Source organism: Cinclus cinclus, chromosome 19, assembly GCF_963662255.1.
Source record: "Cinclus cinclus chromosome 19, bCinCin1.1, whole genome shotgun sequence".
In the NCBI taxonomy this organism is placed as follows: Eukaryota; Metazoa; Chordata; class Aves; order Passeriformes; family Cinclidae; genus Cinclus; species Cinclus cinclus.
In genome coordinates this window covers 9,835,293-9,854,945 of record NC_085064.1, presented here as the reverse complement: position 1 = coordinate 9,854,945, position 19,653 = coordinate 9,835,293, and the positions used below count along the sequence as shown (strand labels likewise).

General features: G+C 52.0%; 1 protein-coding gene across 4 annotated transcripts in view; it reads left to right on the top strand.

Annotated features, from left to right (window-relative positions):
• The window catches only part of PNPLA7 (patatin like phospholipase domain containing 7), a 125,679-nt gene extending 115,829 nt beyond the window's left edge, over positions 1-9,850 (top strand). For all 4 annotated transcript variants that reach the window (XM_062505452.1, XM_062505454.1, XM_062505455.1 and 1 more), the window contains 3 exons: positions 3,468-3,552; positions 7,995-8,098; positions 9,077-9,850. In XM_062505452.1, the coding sequence (XP_062361436.1) occupies positions 3,468-3,552; positions 7,995-8,098; positions 9,077-9,157 (270 nt within the window). In that variant the 3' untranslated portion in view covers positions 9,158-9,850. The remainder of the gene's footprint in view (positions 1-3,467; positions 3,553-7,994; positions 8,099-9,076) is intronic.
• Positions 9,851-19,653: the final 9,803 nt, after the last annotated feature.

Sequence of the window (19,653 nt, the reverse complement as noted above, 5' to 3'; positions counted from 1 at the left end):
GATGAGGGGTGGGTGATTCCACATCTGAGCCAGATGCCCTCAGTGTCAGCAGAGGCTGTGAGTCACTGAGGGGTGGAAATGGCTTTGTTGGGAGGAGGTGAATGTCACCCTTAGCTCCAGGGGGACTTCCCAGTATCAGATGGATCTGCCCACGCTGCCTGGCAGGGCCAGAGTGGCTCTGGAAGGAGCACACAGGGACTGAGCTGTGGAGGAAACTAGCTGAAGATCTGGAGATCCATGAGCCTCCAGAGCCCCCAGACTCTCAGCCTGGGATTTCTCCCTGGGAACACACCTGGATGAGGAGGTGCTTCAGTGTGACTGCAGAAAATGGGTCCTCAATCCACCTCTGGCACCCCCTCCACATCACACAACAGGGCTGGGGTTCAGGTTTTGTGTTAAAAGTCATAAGGGGAAGTCAAGGCAGGGAAAATTCTGTGTCTCAGAATTGGTTGTGTCCTACTTCAGCCTTGCTTTTATCACCAACCAGTAAAAAGCCTCAAACATTTTCAGTGCTGTAACAGACTCTTCTTCTAAAGAAGACTGCTTTTTAAGCTGTCCTTTTTACAGGATACAGTAATGGAATGGAAGGGAGTATTTCACTTAAATCATGCTATCACAGCAGCATGATGGACATTTATCACACCTCCCCTGGGTTCTGTGGCACTTCAGTACTCTGGAGACCAAATCTCTCACCTTCCCATTGCAGACATGGCCTGGCCCTGCACTCACTTGATAATGAGGCACCAAGTGCTGATTGCTGAGGTTCCACAGCATGGAAATAACAGGGCTGGGAGAGTGGCTCACCAGCCCTGCCGGGTTATGGAGCAGGAGCCACAGGCTCTGTGCATCCCTGCTGCTCCCAAGGACCTGTGGGCTCATCTGCTCATCCTCCTAAAACTCTGGAGCCCTCTGAAACCCAAGATTTTTGCACCTGACTTCTGTTGCAGGAGATTTATTTCTATGAAGTTACACCAGTTGCAGCTCCCACTGGGGTATTTTTCTTGCTTTTCTTAGTCCATTGGACTCACTTAAGTCCTTTAATGTGTTATCTTCCAGGCAGAGCAGCTGATATTTTTAACTTGCCTTTCATTTGCAAAGGTTTTGATGCTTTGTATGTTTTAGTTCTTCATCTATTTCTGGAGTGTTCAACATCTGAGAGCTGAGTGCCATTTCTTATTGTCTTGTTTCCATGTTGTGAGCATTGCAGTTTTATTTAAAAATCCAGATATTTAATCATTTAGATGCTTCTCCTTTGCTTTGATCATTTAGTCCCTGTTTATCTTGTCTCCAAAATGCAAATACTGAAGACACAAACAACAGGAACCTTACATAAACTTTACTTTGAGCAGCCCTTACTCTTCCCCAGTATGGAATGCTGCAGCACCATTAATTGGATCTACCTGGGGAAGTTTTGTCTACTGAGCTGTTATTCATAGTCAAAGCTAAATGTAATCCAGCAGACTATAGTAGTAACTGTTTTTCTCCACTAATTTATTTTATAAGGATTGTGCCAAAAGAGAAAACTTTTCTCCTTGGAAATATCAGAGAGGTTTGAGAGTGGATCTGAGACACTTTTTTGCTTTGTGTTACCTGATGGGAGGGGTGATTTTGTCCTTAAAAGTAATGAGAGGAAGTATTTAAACATTGAACTCCTGTTTGTAAAGCACCAAGTGAGTGTGGGAAGACACCTGGTTTCCCACAAGTAGTTTTCCAGTCCTGGTGCTGAGGTTTGGGTGCAGCTGCCTCCCCAGGTGCCCTCAAACAGGCTGACCTGGGGGTCAGATGCTTTGGAGGGTCCAGTCACACTTCATTCCCATCCATCCTCACCACAGGAGCTGCTGACAGTTTTCCTGGGGCACGCTTTGGTGCTGGATTTTGTTCAGCTCTTCATGCAGAGCCCTAGACTTTTCATCCCATCCAAAGCCTGTCCCTGCCTGCTCCCTGCCCCCAGGGCCAGCCTGGCACTTGTCTGCCCCAGTGCTCTGTGTGGCCACCTCGTCCTCATGGATTTTGGAGTCCAGGCCTTGGACTTGGCTGTGTCTGTGTACTGGCCAGAGGGTGCACATGGCCCTCACTGAGTCGTGTGGCACAGACTGGAGATGTCAAGGAGCTTTTTTTCTTCCCTGCCCTGGGAAAGAGCTTTCTGCAAATGCTGCACTGGGAACATTCAGGTTGGATGTTCAAAGTGAGCCTGGGCTGACTCATCCTTTCCAGCAGTTCCTTAAGTCACAATGAGCTTCCCAACTTATTTGTATTTTAAGGTGTGTGTCCAGAGCTACTGCTGTTCCATTTCATACTGGTTCATTTTCATGCTCTTTTCTCTGCTCCCGTTGCTTGTCCTGGATCTGCTCTGTGCTGGGGCTGTTCTAAATTACATCAAAATCAGCTACAGATGGAAGGTCAACTTAGAGCACTTTGCTGCAACAGCAATGGGCTGCTGCTGTGACCCCACAGGGGTTGTGTGATTCACTGGGTCGGTGTTCGTGCCAGAAGAGCAAAGGATTGTTCATAAAACCCCCTGTTAGGAAGCTGCCCTGGCAGGGTGTTTGGGAAGGCAACTGTCACAGCAATTCCTGGCAGCCCAGTTCCCTCTGCCAGCTCTCCTCCATCCCTTTCCTCTAGGTTGGGATTGTTAATGTGTTCATTAAACTCACTGGGTTTAAAAAAAGATGAGAGGTGTTCAGGTGTTCACCTGGTTACGTTGTGCCCAGACCCAAAGAGGGAGGTGGGGCTGCAGGAAGCCTGAGAGGGCTCTTAAATGCCAAAGCTGGATTTTCTTGGAGGAGAGACTGGAGCAAGAACTTCTCAAAATAGGGAACACTTAGCCCACTGCTTGGTTGAGACAGAGTGAAAATAGCAAGGGTTTATTGGAGAGAGGAATTGCAGTGGGAGATGTCTCTGCAGGCTCTTGCAGCACCTCCAGCTCTGGGATATTTAGGATCCCCGGGGGGGTTCTGGTCATCCCAGTGCCCACCTGCCCCCTGCAGCCTCTGTGGCATCACTCCAGCTGAGGTGTCTGTCCCACCTGGTCAGCTTCTCCCAAGGGAAAGCAGAAGCTCCCTGGAGGCTACACCTGGCCCAGCCAGTCCCTCTTAGACAGGGACATCGATGGAGAAAAACATGGAATCAACTCTGTCCATGCCAGGGCCCAGCCCCTCCTGTGTTTGTCTCTGGGGTCTTTTCCATAGTTTGCTAGTTTTTAATAAGGCTTCTTTTTGTGTGGGTAGAGTAAGAGCCATTAGCAGCATGTCCCACTGTTGGGAATCCCATCTCTGCCACCAGACCTGCCTCAGGAGAGCTGTTTTGAGGATTTCTCACTGATGAGTAATGGCTTTTGAGGGGGCAGCTGTGGAGAATTTGTGCGTCTGGAGCTTTGTCTGTTCAATATCATTTTTATACAGTCTTGACTTGTTTGGATTTTCTGTGTGTATTTGCTGACGAAGCTTCAACTTGTCCCTGTGTTCCAGAACGTGACCTGTCCCACCACATCCTTCACAGACCTGGCAGAGATCGTGTCCCGCATCGAGCCCGTCAAGGCTCCGGTGGCAGATGGTGAGCAGGGCTGGGGGTGGGAGGAGGGACAGCAGTGCTGGCCACTGCCAGCCACGGGGCCATTCCCTGCTCCCCACAGACCCTCCGTGTCCCCCCTTCCTGCCACCTCCTCTGGCAGGATCAGTCAGGATGATCCCACATGGGATCATGTGGGAATAATCCCTGCTCAAGTCTCATCTGAGGGAAGTAACACAAGTGGCAACTCAGCATCCATCTCCTCAAGCTGTCCCATGCCCTTCTGCTGGCTCCATCCTCAGCCTGTGTTGGGCTGAGATAAAGCCCTGCCCCAAGGATGTGTTTGCCCATGTTGGGCTGGGGGGAGGCTGAGTTAAAGCCCTGCCCCAAGGATGTTTTCCCTGCTGTTGTGAGTAGGATCAGGAGTGACTCACTGGCTCCACTGCCTTTTGTGTGCTGCTGTTGTGGGAGCAGCAGTGAGCTGATGAGGAGCAGGTCCCAGCTCCTGCATGGTGACACAAAGGTGCTCTGTGCCCCACGGTGGCCCTGCCCTGCAGAGCAGCTCCCTGTTCGTGGAGCTCCCAGATCCAAAAGGATGAGAGCCTTGCAGGCCTGAAACCCCTGAGTGTGGCACCAGGGCTGGAGCTCTTTCTCAACAGTCTCTTCCCCTCCTCCTGATTCTTGTTCCTGCAGAGGGAAAGCTAAAGTTAGCAGTGCTCCCATCTGTGACTGTTTGTAGAGATGTCCCTGCGGTAATTTGAAATGCTAATTACAATCATATGCGTTATGAAGAAAATATTAATCAAATGTGGTTGAAGCAGCCATTGTGGGTAAGAGTGAAGAGTTCATGCTAAGTGGTTATTTAAGGCTCAGGCACTGAGACTTGCTGAGATTTAACCAGAGCACTGGGACACATCCTCCTCCTTTAGTTCCTGATGATTCCCCTTTAGGCTCCTGCTCTCTGCTGAGGCTGTGGATGGGAATGTGGCAAATGGACTGAGGGGCAGGGCAGGGGCTGCTGGCAATAGGGTGGGATGAGCAGGTGCCTCATGTTCCTCAAGGATGCTGAAATCCCTTGGCTGTAGGGTCTGGAGGAGGGGAAGGTTGGGGTGGCAGCAGAGTCGTGCACGTGGGCACTGTGCTCTGAAGGATCTTTGGTGTTCCTGCCGTGGGTGGCTCTGTGTGGCTGCAGGGACCCTGCCCATGTTTGGGTGGCAGTGACAGCAGTGACATTCCTTGGTGTCCTGTGTTGATGAGACCTTTGCTAAAGAGCTGTGGGGGAAGGTGTGTGGTGAGGTGAGCTCAAGGGGAGGGTGACACCTCCCTGCAGTGGCCTTGTGGCTGTCAGGTGGCTCCTCGAGGCTGCTGAGCTCTGGCATTGCTCTGCTCTGGGGGTGAAGGGGGTCTGAGGTTGTGACCTGTGTAGGGGAGGAGACAGGGAGCTGGCTGTGACCCTGCACTGTCACCTTTGTTCTAGAAATCCCTTCCTCAGGGAGGTCTTGGATCACAGAGACTGAGGAAGGCCCTGCCTGTTCTGACAGCACACTGCAGGTCTCAGGCTGGCTGGGGAAATTCTGTCCATAATTTTGTTCTAAAGAAAGCAAAGGGAAAGGCTCAAGTTCTGATGGATGGGGAGGGGTCAGCACAGAGGGTGAGAAGCTCCTGGGCAGGAGCTGTGTGGGCTTTGTGGGGAAAGGGCAAGGGAATTTATTCTCTCTTGAGCATGCTGAGAGCAGTGACCAAATCCATTAAAAATGATAATAGGGGAGCTTGTCCCTCAGGCAGGGCTGAGTACCAGAGTGCTGGGGCACAGGTGTCTCATCTCACAGCAGGGTTGGTGGCTCTGTTCCCATTCTCCATCCACACATTCCCTCAGCCAGGATCTTCCCTCTGCCCAGCTGTGATTTGGATTCAGAGCTATGGCTGTGGCCAGAGGAGCACAGGGGCCACTCTCCAGGGATGGCTCTGTCACATCCCCCTGCTCAAGCTCCCCCTGTGAGGGATTGCTGAGCCCAGAGATCAAGGACTTGTAGCAGTGGCCATTTGGATAAAAGGATTTGTGGAAGAGAAATGTTAATGGTGGTGTCAGATGCCTGGGTTTGCCATTCAGCTGAAGCAGGAGACAACCCAGCACCTCTCAAGGGACACAATTAGCAGGCACCAGACCACCTCTGCATCTTTCCTGCTTAAAAAGAACTTCACTGAAGCAGCACTCATGCAGCTGAGGCTGTGCTGAGCTTCCAGTTCCTGACTGACCCCAAGGCCTGGCAGTGCCACTGCAGGAGCCCCTGCAGCCACACCACAGCTGGGGCTCCAGCTGGAATCTTTTCTCCAGCTGGAGCTTCCCTGCTGGAATCGGGCACAAAGCAAAGAAACAGCCCCAGCTGCAGAAGCACAAGGCAGATCTCTGGGTGGGGAAATGTGCCCTTCCTGCAGGGAATGTGCTCACCCTGCTCAGGGCAGGCTTGGGGGCCTTTCCATAGTGGAATCTCCTCTTGGCTGGGTGGATTCCAGGCTGTGCTCTTTGGGTGGTGCTGAGCTGAGCAGAGCAGCAAAGCCTTGGTCCTGCTTGGTGCTTCTGGGAGGTTTTGTAGTGCCCAGAACAGTCACTGTGAGCCTCAGCCTTGATGGAAGGTGATGTCTGGGGACAGCAGGGCCACCTCCTGTTCTCCTTCTTCCCCTCCAGCACCCAGAGCTGCTGTGTGAAGGATGTGAGAAGGGTGGCTCTTGGTTCTATGTCTGTAGAAAGACCTGCTAAATGCTGAACAGTGCTGGGAAAATCAAGGAGGATGGTCTTGATGGCAGCTGGTTTTATTGGAGGTACAAACTCCAAACTCTTGTTTGTGGTGTCTGTTGCTGTTCAGATGAGTTTCCTGTTTCTCTGGTGTATTTTATCAAAGATTATTGTTAGTGTTTTTAGTAAAAACTAACAATCATTCTCTAATTAACAGTAAAAAAACCCTAAAACTAAAAAGCATAAAAGAAAATTGAAAAGACCAAATATCTTTCATTCCAATGTGCTAGCAGTTGGTTGTAGTTATGTGCTAGGAGAAAAGGCTGTGGAACAGACTGTGCTGTTGTCTTCAGTGTGGAGCAGATGCTATTGACAGCTCCCAGGAGAAATACTTAATCCAGGATCCGGTTTGAACAGGAGCCCCCTCTCTTCACCAGTGGGCTGCATCACAGATATTTCTTTGGAGCACACTGGAATTAACTCAGGAAAGAGCTGGTGTCACACAAACGTGATTTTAATGATAACAATAAAATGTCATTTTCATGCCTTAAGCTGCATCCTGAAGATGTGGGTGCCAGCAGAGGAAGGTGCTGCCTGCTGCAGGCTCTGCAGGGGCTGCTGGTGCTCTGGGGGTGAGCTGGGGCCATAGATAGCCCCCCCAGCCCAGCATATTCCTGGAGTTCTGTGGGGAGTCAGCCCTGACTGCAGGTGGAGTCATAAAAGGGTTTGAGCTGGGAGGAACCTTAAAGCTCATCCACATGGTCAGGGGCACCTCCCTCTGTCCCAGGCTGCTCCAAGCCCCAGTGTCCAGCCTGGCCTTGGACACTTCCAGGGATCCAGGGGCAGCCACAGCTGCTCTGGGCACCCTGTGCCAGGGCCTGCCCACCCTGCCAGGGAACAATTCCTGCCCAATATCCCATCCATCCCTGCCTTCCTTAAGGCCATTCCTCCTTGTCCTGTTCCTCCTGGCCCTTGTGAGCTTCTGCTCCTGCTGCCTGTTCAGATCCCCCAGATCATCTCCAGATGCTGGGAAAAGCATTGGCTCTGTACTGATGTGTCCTCATTTCATGGGAGCAGGCTGGGAGTGGGACCTTCCTTGCATGTCCTGCTGCTGTGTACAGCTCTTGAGATTCTTTTAATTATGTTAATCTGCTGGATTACTGGAGAAAGCAAGTGATTGTCCTCTGCAGAGAGGAAGGAAATGTAAATGTCACCATGCCCTGTGGAACAGAGATTGGGAGACACTCAGTTATCAGCTCCACAGCAGGCAGAGCTCACCCTGAGCCTGGAATCTCTGTTCCCAGGGCCTGTGACTGCTGTGTGCAGGGGCATTTGGGTTGGCAGCTCAAAGGCTTCTGGAGGTGTCCCATGGGTCTAGTTGGGCTGAGGGGTGGAAAACAGCAGCTGTGCTGTGAAGGGCATTCCCCAGGGAGCATCCCCCCAAAACCAGAGTCTGTGTCCCTTGGGCTGGGAACTGGTGCCCACCACAATGACCCAAACAGTTGGACAGGGCTGCTGTGCTGTGGTTCCTTGGATTCTGGAGGGCTCCAGGACAGCAGCTGACAGAGAGGACATGACCAGCTGACAGAGCTGAGATCTGTGTGTGAGCAGTCCCAGCTCACTGGGCTGTAGAGAGCTGCTGGCACTGTCCTGCCCGTGCTCAGTGACAGTGGCAATCATTCCTCTCCCAGTTTCCTCTGCCTCTATGCCTGCCAGTTAAATCCTCCCTGTGCTTTGTGTCTTCTCTATTTAGATGAGTCAGACTACCAGACTGAGTATGAGGAAGAAGTTCTGGACAACCAGAAGGATGATTATCTCGATTTCATAAGCAACCAGGCTGAGGAAGACTCTGACTCGGTACGAACCATACTGGAACAGGGTGGTCTTCATTGAGTCCTGGCTGAATGGTGTGAGGTGGATGTGTTGGAAAAGATGCTGAGAGAAGCATCTGGGAGGGACTGGCTGAGGAGGACTGTGGTGAGTTGTTTTTGTTAGTAGAGACACTAAATGGCACATGCTCACCCTCCTCAGGTCAGTCCCTGCCATGTGTGGCAAAACCTGGCCACAGTTAAATCCTGGTCCTGCAGCTCTGTGGGTTTCTTCATGAGGTGGATCAGGGCTGGAGAGGCTGAGGGAGCTGCTTCTTCCAGTTTAGAGGAGAGGAGCTGAAGGGAGGATCTGCCAGCTCCCTGTGGGGTGGTTATGGAGAAGGAGGTGGTTATGGAGAAGGTGCCCAGCAAAAAGCCCAAGAGGAGACAATTTGTGCTGAAGGAAACCCCCCTGGGGCCAGTGGGAAATATTGCACACAGCTGGCACCCACCCTGGGCTGTGTGAGTAGAGGTGGAAACTCCACCCTTGTAGATACTTGAAAAGCAAATCAATGTCCTGAAGAACCAGCTCCAGCACTTGAGTCAGCCCTGCTTAGAGCAGATGTCTGGATTTATCTTCCTGAGGTCCCTTCCAACCATAGGGGTTTGATTCTATGGGACAGCAGGCCCACCCTGAGGTAAATGTGCACTGTGAGACCAGGTGTGCTATGAACCCCAGGCTGAGCAGCACAGCTCAGACAGGTCACATCCCTGCTGCTCTGACTGCAGCAGGGTTGAAAAGGTGCATGTTGTGTTAGTCATGAACAGTTCCTCAATGAGGATGGATTGGGAAGGGCCCATGTGAAGGTGTTGATGGAGTCAGTGTTTTGAGAGAGGAGCTGGGGGGGGGGGGGGGTTCTGTTTGCTGGGCTTACCTGAGCTGGTGGGAAAGGAGGTGAAGAGGACAGGTGTTACCCAGCCCAGAGAGGACGTGAAGGATCAGTTTGTGCTTCCTTTTCTCCTGCAGGATGAAGAGATGCAGCTGAGGAAGCGCAGGAATGTGCCCAGTGGGGAGAGCCAGGCGAGCAGCACGGGAGAGCCAGGATAGAGCTCAGGAGAGGCAGGGCTGCCAGCTGGGAGCCACAGCCCATCCTACTGACAGAGCAGCCCTATTTATTTATTTAATACTTCACCAAACCAAAACAATGCCCAGATGAATGAAGCCAGAGTTCATCCTGCTCCAGCCAGGGCTGGGCACTCAGCACAGCCTGCACCGTGCCCGAGTCCCTTTGGAGCTCTGGGAAAGGGGGACTGCCATGGGCCCTGCTTCTTCCTACAGGTGCCAGGAGAGCAGTTATTGATCACAGACTGGCAGAGGGGAAATGTGCAGTTCAAAGCTGTCTGGATTTTTGCTGCTGTGTTTTTAGCCGCTGTTTTTACTGTGAAGGCCCAAAGAATTCTGGGGACCTCCCCCTGCAAGGTGCTGGGAAGGCTCCAAGCAGCAGCACTGGAGAGAAGGCAGGGTTTGTGGGTTGCTTTCTTTTCATATGAATCAGGTAACTGTGCAATTAACTCCTCAGTGACTTCCAACCATGTACTGGTGAGCAATGCTCTGACAGGAGCAAATCTGAATGTGTTTCACTTGAAATCTAAACCTAAGAAATCATTGTGAAGGGTGGCCATAGAGCTCGGATCCTTGAGTCATCAGCAGGACATTTAGTGATGGATCATGAAGCTGACACTTGCTGGGCAGCTCTGGAATCACTTGGCTGTACTTGCCCTGTTGAAATAAAATTATTTTGCTGGATTGAAATACCTGTCTGTTTCTTTGCATCAGGTCCTACAAAGAGAAAAGTTGTCAACAACTAAAAGCCCAATTTGCCTGTTTCTATGAGACTTGCAAAGGAACACACATGGTTCCCAGCTGCTCACACCAGCAGGAGTCACCCCAGGTATTGTCAGGCACTGGGAAGAAATCTCCAGTGTTCTGTCCCCAGGGCTGGAGCTGTCGGTGGCAGCTGGACCCTGTCCAGACATCCCCTGGTGCTTGCTCAGCTTGTGTCACATCTGTCATTATCAATGGCTGCATAACCAAGCTGATTCTTGCTTCATGGAAACTCCAGCTCAGCTCCAGCTGTAGGTGCTGTTGCCTTGAATGGATTTGTCATCCAACCAGAGCACTGAGGACACCCCCAAAGCTGCCTTCTTTCCTCAGCTCTCCTGGTCCTGCAGGCATCACCAGAGCTGGGCAACACCCTAAGGCCAGAAACGTGTTTGGTGAGGACTGGGGGTTGTAAAAGTGAATTGTGACCTCTGCATTTTAACCTCCTTTCCTCTCCTGGCACACGTTCTCTTCTACCTGCCCTCATTGTGTTTTCCTCTGTCACAGAATCCCAGACTGGTTTGGGTGGGAAGTGACCTTAAAGCTCATCCAGTCCCACCCCTGCCATGTCACACCCCTTCCACTGTCCCAGGTTGCCACAAGCCCCAATGTCCAACCTGGCCTTGGACACTGACAGGGATGGGGCATGTCCATGAATGTGCAGCCTGTGCCCAGGGAGGCTGCTCCTCTTACACAGAATGTTATTTTCAAGTGTCAGAGCCCCAGGTCAGTGTTTTGTTCTCAGGCGAGACCACCCACCAGGTGAGACCATGGCTGCATCTCCATCTGGCCCTAGGCCCATCCAGAAGCAATGGAAGCAGTTGGAAACCTTCCCTGCAAGGATCAGGTAGACCTTTGATGCAGATTTTGGTTAATGCAGTTGTACAGAATGTGTTGCAGTCACTGGAGGCTTTTCCCTGCTACTGCAAAGAATTCATTCCTGCAAAGAAAACTTAAAAACTGCTTTAGAAGTGAAGGTAGAACAGCCAGGGGCTTCTGTGGAGGCATAGGCTAACTGTGGAGCTGGAGAGATTGAATTTTGTTTGGGGCTGGTTAGGGGATGGTGGTGCTGGGTATGGAAAGGCTCTAAGCTGGTACCAAGCCTGGAGGTGAGCACAGATGAGTGCCCACCTTCCAGCACATCTGCCCTGGGAAGCAGCAGCACATTTCAGAGATTTAGTATTTTTTGGTGAGGGACTGGCAAGCCAGATACGAGGCCGTTCAGTGTCTGTGTTTGTTGGTGGTTACACTCCAGGAACCTCTCCCTGGAGAATGGGGATTAGAACTGGAGCACAAACCCCAGAGATGACTGAGGTGCTCTGGCTGCCCTTACCAAGCCCATCCTGGGCCATCTGTCTCCAAATGATAAAGCCAAAACCGAAAGTGCCTTCAGCAGAAGTTGGACCCAACCTCCTGGCAATGGACAGACCGTGTTTGTCACAGCCCAGTGCTGTGCTGTTGGAGCAGGAGCTCATTCCACGTGTTCCCTCTGCCCAGGGCATCCCCCAGCTGGGGCAGACCAAACACCACAGGTTATTGTGCAGAAGAATGAGAGCTCTGTCAGCCTGAACCCAGCTGCTCTTGTTCCAGGAGAGCTCTTCCCCTTTGTTCAAACATTTCCAAGCTGTGTATGTTCCCTATAAACATCCTGGCAGCCAGACTGCTCCTGGGGCCTGGGTGGGAACTGCTGGGCTTGTTGAGGGAGTCACAGAAAACAGACAAATATTAGGCTGCTGAGTGTGCTAATTAGAGCCTCTCTGCTTGCTTGTGCCCCATACCATGGGAAACAGCACTTAGTTCAAATGTATGAAATCAGGAGATGAACCTCTGATGTGAGACTGAGTCTCTCCTAAATAATTGATCACGTTTTTCCTCCCTGCTGCATCTTCCATAGCTGAGCCCTGGACATTAAACCAATCTGTTCTTTCATGCTGAGGAATGTAAACCCATAATGGGGCAAATCTAAAAGCAGAATTGTTTTTTTTTCATCTTGCTTTGCTGCTGGCTGTGTCCCAGAGGTCCCAGAGGTGAGTCTGCCCCATGCTGCTCCCAGTGACCCCACCTCCATGTCAGGAGGTTTTAATCAATCCCTGCCCAGGTGGACAGCAGTCCTGCCCCAAGGAGTCAGTGCTGTGTCACCCCTTTGTCCCCCAGGCTCTGCTTTGCAGTGGGAGGAGGGTGGTTTGAAGAGCCTGAGGCTCCTGTCCCCTCTCTCCTGGGCCAGGTGCAGGCTTCACCTGGAAACCAGCCTCTTTATGGGTGTGTGACATCATCACCACAGACACAAAATCTGACCAGAAATTGGGTTAATTTCTCTTTGTTGGAAGAGCTGAGGCAGTTGCGGAGGCCTGGAGGCTTCGTTGTGGGTGAGGAGGAAACGGAGCTTGTTCCCAGAACAAATCTGATGCCAGCCAGTACCAACTCTGAGGCAGCAGGGTCAGAGCAAGGTCCTGAGGAGCCGCAGGACCTGCACTGGGAATGTGCCACTCAAAACCTTTTGGTGACACATCTGGTGGGAGTAAACCCTTGACTGAGCTTTCAGAAATGTGTCCCAGTGATGGATTCACAGCAGATCAAGCCCCCATCCTGAGCTCCTGCAAGCAGCTGGGGTGGGGGAACCCCAGGTGTGGCTCTGTGCAGTGACTGCAGCAAGGGGACAGCTGCAGCAGGGGACTCAAGGCAGGGATTTGGGAGCCAGACTCCCTCTGGAGAGGGGATGCCATGGAGGGGAGAGGATGTTTGAGGCAGAGAGCTGGTGGCAGTGGCACTCCTGTTCCCATGGGCAGCACCCTGGGGCTCAGTGCAAGCAACAAACTCAGCTGCTTCATAAAGCATCTACATGGGCTCCTAGAGAATCTGCAGTGGGATTTAGAAAGTAGGAACACATGGCAGCTGGAAGCACCTGTCCAAACCCTCCAGCATGCCCTGCCCAGGCTGGGGGAGAGCTTTGATCTGAGCAGGGGGGCTCTGGCTCATGTCCCATCTGGTTGTGACAGCTCCTGCTGTGGCTTCTCAGGTTTCTGTCCCTGTGTGGGGCCAAGGTGTCCGTGCAGCTCCTCCAGGCTGTGCTGCACAGGCAGGGACAGCCAGGCTGTGGTGGGGCCCAACGATGCTCCTTCCCTGGCAGACATCATTCTGCCTGCATCTTGTTCCCAAATTAATCTCATCCTATTCACTCGTGCTCCCTGACTTCCCCCGAGGTGTGACTTTCCCCATGTGCCGTGTTTGAGCTGTCGAGATGCGGGGGCTGTGCCGCTGGGTTTCACTCGCTGGAAGAGCTGGTGAGAAAATCAGCAAACAAGAAATATATGGAAAATATTCTTCTCTCTCTCCAGGGCTCCACGTGGCAGGACTGGCACCTGCTACTGCCACTCTCCTGAGAGCCCCACCAAAACATGGCCATGGAGTCCAGCTTTCAGCATGGGACAGTGGTGTCCCAGGGCAGGAGGCACTGGCACTGCTAAGGTGGTATTTGATGAACAGAATTTTGGGATGTTTTGCTGGCACCAAAGCTCTGACTCCCATAAATATCCCTTTCCAGCTGATAGCTGGTTCTGCTCCCACTTGGACTGCTGGGGTTTGTGTTTGTGCTCTTTGTCCCTGTCCTTCCTCAGGGCATGGAGGGTGTGACCCTCTTTTTCCCAGTGGCCTTAATTTGGGTTTTAGAAGAGAATATGCCATAAATACCCACATGCGTGTGCCAGGACTGTTCCTGGAGGGTCCTTGCAGGCAAGAGGAGCAGCTATTCCAAACGCTGGGAAGGCAACTGTGGCCTGAGCATCACTTGGCTCAGACATGGCATTTGCACATGGCAGAGCCACAATCACCACTCACCACTGCCACCAACATCATCAGGGACAGCTTTTAATTTTAATTTTAATTAAGGCTTATGCACTCAGGAGTTATGAACAAGAATGAGTTTCCCATCAGGAGGCAGCTGGGCCCCCAGCTCTGGAGAGGCAGGGGTTTATCCATAAGGACATTTGCGTCCATCACGCCTTCCAGACAGAACTGTGCTGAGGCCTGGATGGTACAGAGCCCCCTGGCAGCAGGCAGGAATCAGTACTGGTGAGGTACTGCAGGCAGTGCTGTTGGAAATCCTTATTTTTGGGAAATTGTCCTTGGCAGTGTGGCTGCCAGGGAGGGAGGCTCAGCAGCGTCGCTGTCCTGGCAGGGCCGAGCACAGCTCCGCTCTGCAGCACGAGTGTAGGGGATCATTTGGGATCAGCAGCAACATCAAACGTGCATTAATTTTAAATGTACCGTAAATGGCACATTTTTTTCCCTGGATAAGGCACATTGGATGTGATGCACAGCCCCAGGGGAATGTGTCAAGTAAGGCTGGTGCAGCTCAAGCAGCCCTGACCTGGAGCAAGCTGTGAGCTGTGCCTGTCCTTGAGCACATTGCCGCTGCTGCTGGACCCCTCCGGGGGTCACAGGTGACCCCAAATCCCTGTTTGCCATTGGCATTGCCTGCCAAGGAGCTCTGCAGCCTGCTGGACCCAGGGAGGCACAGCGAGGTGCTCTGTGGCACTGGCTGTGCCTGCAGCTGTGTTTGCTTCCAGTGCAAGGTTTTTCTCCATGTGGCATGAGAGCGTGCAGCTCTGCGTGGGCTGAGCTGGCAAACCCTCCTTCCTCACAGTGACCAGTGGCTGCCTCAAAGCACAGGCTCTCGGGGCAAGGTTCCAGCTGACCACTGCCAGAAGGGCTGTTTGTGCATTTGGAATGGGAATTTGCCCAGCCTGTGCAGGGTGCTGGCCTTTGTGTGGTTGGATGAATCAGGTGTGTCAGCTCTGCTGTCCTTGGTGTCATTATTCTCAGCCCTGTCTTGTCTTGTCTTTCCCCTCTCCCACTGCTGTGGTTCTGCTCCCCCAGTGCATGACCATGTTGTTGCTGCTGTTCCTCTCCCCAGTTAGGTGCTGGATGAGCTGGAAGTGACTGGTGGGTGACTTCTCTACCTCTCTCTCTTCATCCTGAAACTACTGCCCCATGGCTCATCCCCAGCACTGTCACCTGCTGGCTGTAAAATCCCTCCCCTGCACTTGCATCCTTGCTGGAAATAGAAACCTTTTAACACAGCAAAGTTCAGAAAAGCTTCTAGAGCTGGGCTGGCAAAGTGATGAACCCCTAGGATTTCGGGGGTAGAGGCAGGAAAGAGCTGGCAAGGAGGAGATTGTGCCAGCCTCGTGGATCGCTGCCTGGGCTGCAGCCACGAGTGCTGGCACAGGGCTGCACAGCCCAGGCAGCCACAGCCACCCCCGAGACTCGTGCTGGGACACGTACCTGGCACTGGACGAGATTTTGGTCCTGAAAGCAGAGGGAAGAGCTAAACTTTGCAAGCGTTTGTGGGTGAGTGTGTTTCTTTCTGGAGATCTTCTGCAAGCAGTGAACCTTGTCATGAACTCTAAATGTCAGCAAAGAGGTTTTCCAAGTGCCCAAGAGAGAAGAGAAGACAGATTCACCAGTGACACTGGGAATGAGCCTGGTCCCTGACGGAGCTGTGGGCAGGGTGGACACCAGAGCCTGGGCCTGAATATCTCATCAGCTCCACTCCACATCCCTGGAAGTGTCCAAGGCCAGGCTGGACAGGGCTCGAGGCAACCTGGTCTAATGGCAGATGTCCCTGCACATGACAGAGATGTTTAAAGTACCTCTCAACTCAGTCTGATTTTATGATCACCAAAGTCAATCTGGGAGCTCCAAAAGGTCCAGCTGGGCTGGCTACACAGTTTGGCCCACTGGAAAGCTGAGTTGTGGAGGTTAACTCCCTCGGGGACCCAAATCCAGGCTGTGTCTGTGCCAACCTAGCAGCTGTTGATTTTTTCAGAGGCTAGGGAAATGTGGAAATGCAGAGCCCAACCAAAAGGCTGTCGAGTCCCTGCAGAGCAGCACCCACCTGGGAGCCCTGCACATGTCCCTGCTGCAGACAGCCCTGGTCCCACAGGACCTTCCTCCTCCTCCTCCCCAAAATCTGCCCCTGGGTTCTGTGTGGATCCATGGGGAGCCAAGCACCACGTGCTGGGAACAGGGTGTCCTGGGGGGGCTGTTCCCGGGGCCAGCAGCATCTTCTCAGCACGTGGGGACCCAGTGCGGCGAGAGCTCTGCCTTCCCAAAGTAGGTCACGCCGTGAACTCCAGCGATATCGTGGGCAGAGCTAAAAATACCAACGGAGCCCAGCACTTCCCCAGCAGCTGCCAAGGCTTCACCTCGGGCTGTGGCCAGCAGAGGGTCACCAGGACCCTCACCAGGGCTGCTGGGACCAGGCTGCATGAGGAGCAGGTGATGGAGAAGCCCCTCTGGGGTTGCAGGTGCAGAATCCACAGGAGATAATGTCTCTCTGCTGATGGTGAATAAATCATTTCAAGTCATCTGGCAGGTGGGCCCCTGCTCCTTGCACAGACCCTTCTGTGAGCCTGGGATCTCATTTCCAGCCTCCTCATCTGCCCCTCAGAAAAGCCCCTGAGCTCCCCTTCATTCCATGGGAACTGTTACTGGCAGAAAATTATGTCAGGGAGAGGAATGTAACCCCAGCCTGATGCAAGAGCTGAGCAAAGCAATTCTTTTTCTCTTGGGACAGGGTTTCTCTTTTAGTGTCATGGTTATGGAGGGCACTGAGAGGATGAGGACAAGTGATGCTGCAGGGCCATGCATGGAAGGGTCCCTGTGCTGCTCTAAGGTGGAGGTGACAGTAGGTTAAAACTGGAGCCTGTCCCCATGACTTGCACTCCATGGGGTGTTTGCAGCTCAGGGACTCTGTCCATCTCTTCTCTGGGGTCTTGTCTGCCTCCTTTGACACTTCAGCTGTCCCCTGGAGACACCTCTGGTGTCCTCTGCCCACCATTCCTTGCACTGCAGGACTGTCCTGCTTTCCTCATCCTCAGCCTCCAGTCTCTGCACCTGCAGCCAGTGCTGTGGTTGCTGTGATGCAAAACCAGCTGCTCTGAGTTACTTTCCCCTGCTGATGTCTAGATTTTTTTGTATCCCATCTCTTTTTGATGAAACCTTTCCTCCCATCCTTTTTTTGGATGAAATGTTTCCTCCCAACTCTTTTGGATGAAACCTTTCCTCCGTTCCTGTTTGAAAGCTGGCCTATTTTAACACTGCCAAGTGAAAATGGGTTGTGCACAGAAAAGATCCCAGTCACTCTGTAGAACTTCTCTGTCATAATTATTCACTGCCAGTCCTTCTGCTCCCAGCAGCTGTATAATTTATCAGCTGTGTTTTGTGCTCATTTCTCAATCAATGATGAAAACATTGATTAGTGTCAGGCTGGGACTGACTCTGGCAGAATCCCTCTAAGTCCTCTCTGTTCACTGACAAGTCCTTGTTTTGGAGCTGGATTTGCATCTCTCCATCCATTTAATGTGGGCTTTATTGGGATTGTATAGCACTAAATTTGTAATTAGGGTGTCATAGGATATTAAGTCAAACACGTTGCCAAGAGCTAAGCAAATAATGGCTACATGGTAACCTTTATCTACAAACCTGTAATTTTCTCAAAGGATGACCTGAAGCTCATTTGACAAGACACTTTCCATTACAGCATGCTGAGGGGTGTATTTTTAATCCCTGAATTCTATATTAATTGACTCCTTTGTGTCCTCTCCATTTTTCCATCTGGATGTGTCGTGCTGGGCTGAGCAGCTGTTAACCAGGGCAGCCGAGCACCCCGTGAGCATCCTGTCAAACCGGGCATCTCCCAGGCTTCCAGGTCCTCAGCAGCAGGAGGAGGCAGCTCAGCTCAGTTCAGTGCACTGCTCAAGGGCCCCCAGGTGCAACTCACACATCTCTGCTGGTTCAGAAACCCCAGAGATGGCACCTGAGACACTGCATTGTTATTGCACCACAGACAATTTCATCACCTTCATGTCTGACATTCCCATCCTTTACAAACACAGAAGAGACCCACTGAGCACCTTGCCACTAGCAAACCTCCTCATCTAGGAATGCTGGGACCTTTCCATGCTTGGAGAGCTTCAAAATTCACCTGGGCAATCCCTGAGCAAGGCAGTGTCACTTGGACATCAGTCCTGCTCCAAGCAGGGTGTTAGACTGGAGACACCTCAGGTTGCTCCTGACCAAAATCCTTCTATGCTTTTCTAAGTCTATGAAATGAGTCTGTAACATCAATTATGTTTCTTTTGTTTCTAATGTATTTAGTGAACTATTCCTTACTGGTTGTGACTTTTCCAGACATGGATTTTCCTCTGTCCATTTACCCTACTCTATCAATACCTCTGCTCCATAGCTTGATGTGGTTGTTGCATATTGAACAGTATCTATCCTTTTCTTCCAATGGCTGTTCTCAGGATTACCAATTTACAGGATGGACTTTCAGCCAAACTTACAGTTTCTTTATTCTGCAATATCAGCTTTTCTGCCCTGTTGCAAGCTTGACTCAAAGAGCTGCTGATTTCCCACTCTGCAGGTTTTTTCCCTTGAATTCTCAGAATTGCCATCATCTCCATGAGGTTTGTGAAGCTGCTGGTTCCATAAGTGATGAAGAGCCCAGGAAGCCCTGTCAGGCCATGGAGGGTTAGGTGACTCTATGGCATGTCCCAGGCAGGAGCAGAGTGCTGAGCCCATCCTATCTGACCTGGTGCCCAAGGGAAGTTCTCCTCCACCTGGCCACACCTCACTGCTCTCCCTGGAAGTCTGTGCCACTGCTTCACAATCCTTACACAGTTTTTCTCCAGGTGGAACTTGAATTTCCCCACCACAGTATAACCTCATTGCCCTGTCCTGCCTTCAGCCTTGTACATAATCAGAGTGTGTTGCTTCAGTTTCCTGGAGTGAATCAGTCCCATTTTCAGCCTTTGCTCACAGCTTGCACTCTTGCACCATCTGACCTCTTCTGGTGCTCCCCCAGAGCCCTTTCCAACCAGTCCAAATCTCCCCTGAAGCATCACAGGCTGGGGCTGTCCCAGCCCTGCACAGCCCACACAGGGCTCTGTCACTGTTATTTCTCATGCCATGACATTCACCTGTTCTGCACAATCACAGCACTTCTGACTCTGGTTCCACTGAAGATTTGCAGCAGCATCCAGGTCCTTTCCTGCAGAATGGGTGATGGATTGAGCTGCTGCCCATCCCAAGCTCGCTGCCAAATCCCACTCAGCACTGCTTTGAATCACTATGATCCTTTCAGGGCTGCTCTTCTCTCCACAGGACAGCTTGGAAGTGGAGCAGGAGCAGGGACAGCAGAACCGAAGTGTACTCTGTGGCCACTCCTCTCCTGTGCTTTGGGCTATTTTGGTAGCAATTTTTTCGTCCTTGCAAACAGGGTCTAAGCTAGAGGTTCTCTCCTGCCTGTGCCTTTGTGTGATGCTCCAGCCGAAGCAGATGGCACCTATTTGGTTTATACCCTCGCCATGGCCAGGAGCTGCTGATGGCCCTGAATGTCTGTGCATCCCTCCTCACCCTCTAGCTGAGCTTTCTGAGTCATCCTCCCTGAATATTTCTCCCTGCTCTGTCCCTGCTCCTTGCTCTGGGCAGAATCAGTCCCCACGTGCCCCACTGCTGCTGCCTTATTCAGCCTCATGGCAGGCAGAAGAACCATGTCAGAGGGAGCTGCTCCTGCCATGCCCTGGGCTCCATGGAGAGTGGGAACTGAATTTCCAGCTCTTTGCGTGTGCCCTCAGAAGCTCTTCCAGCTTCCCTCAGATGTGTCAACCACACCCTTTGGTGGCTGATCCCACAACTGTTGGGTGTCACCTGCTGGA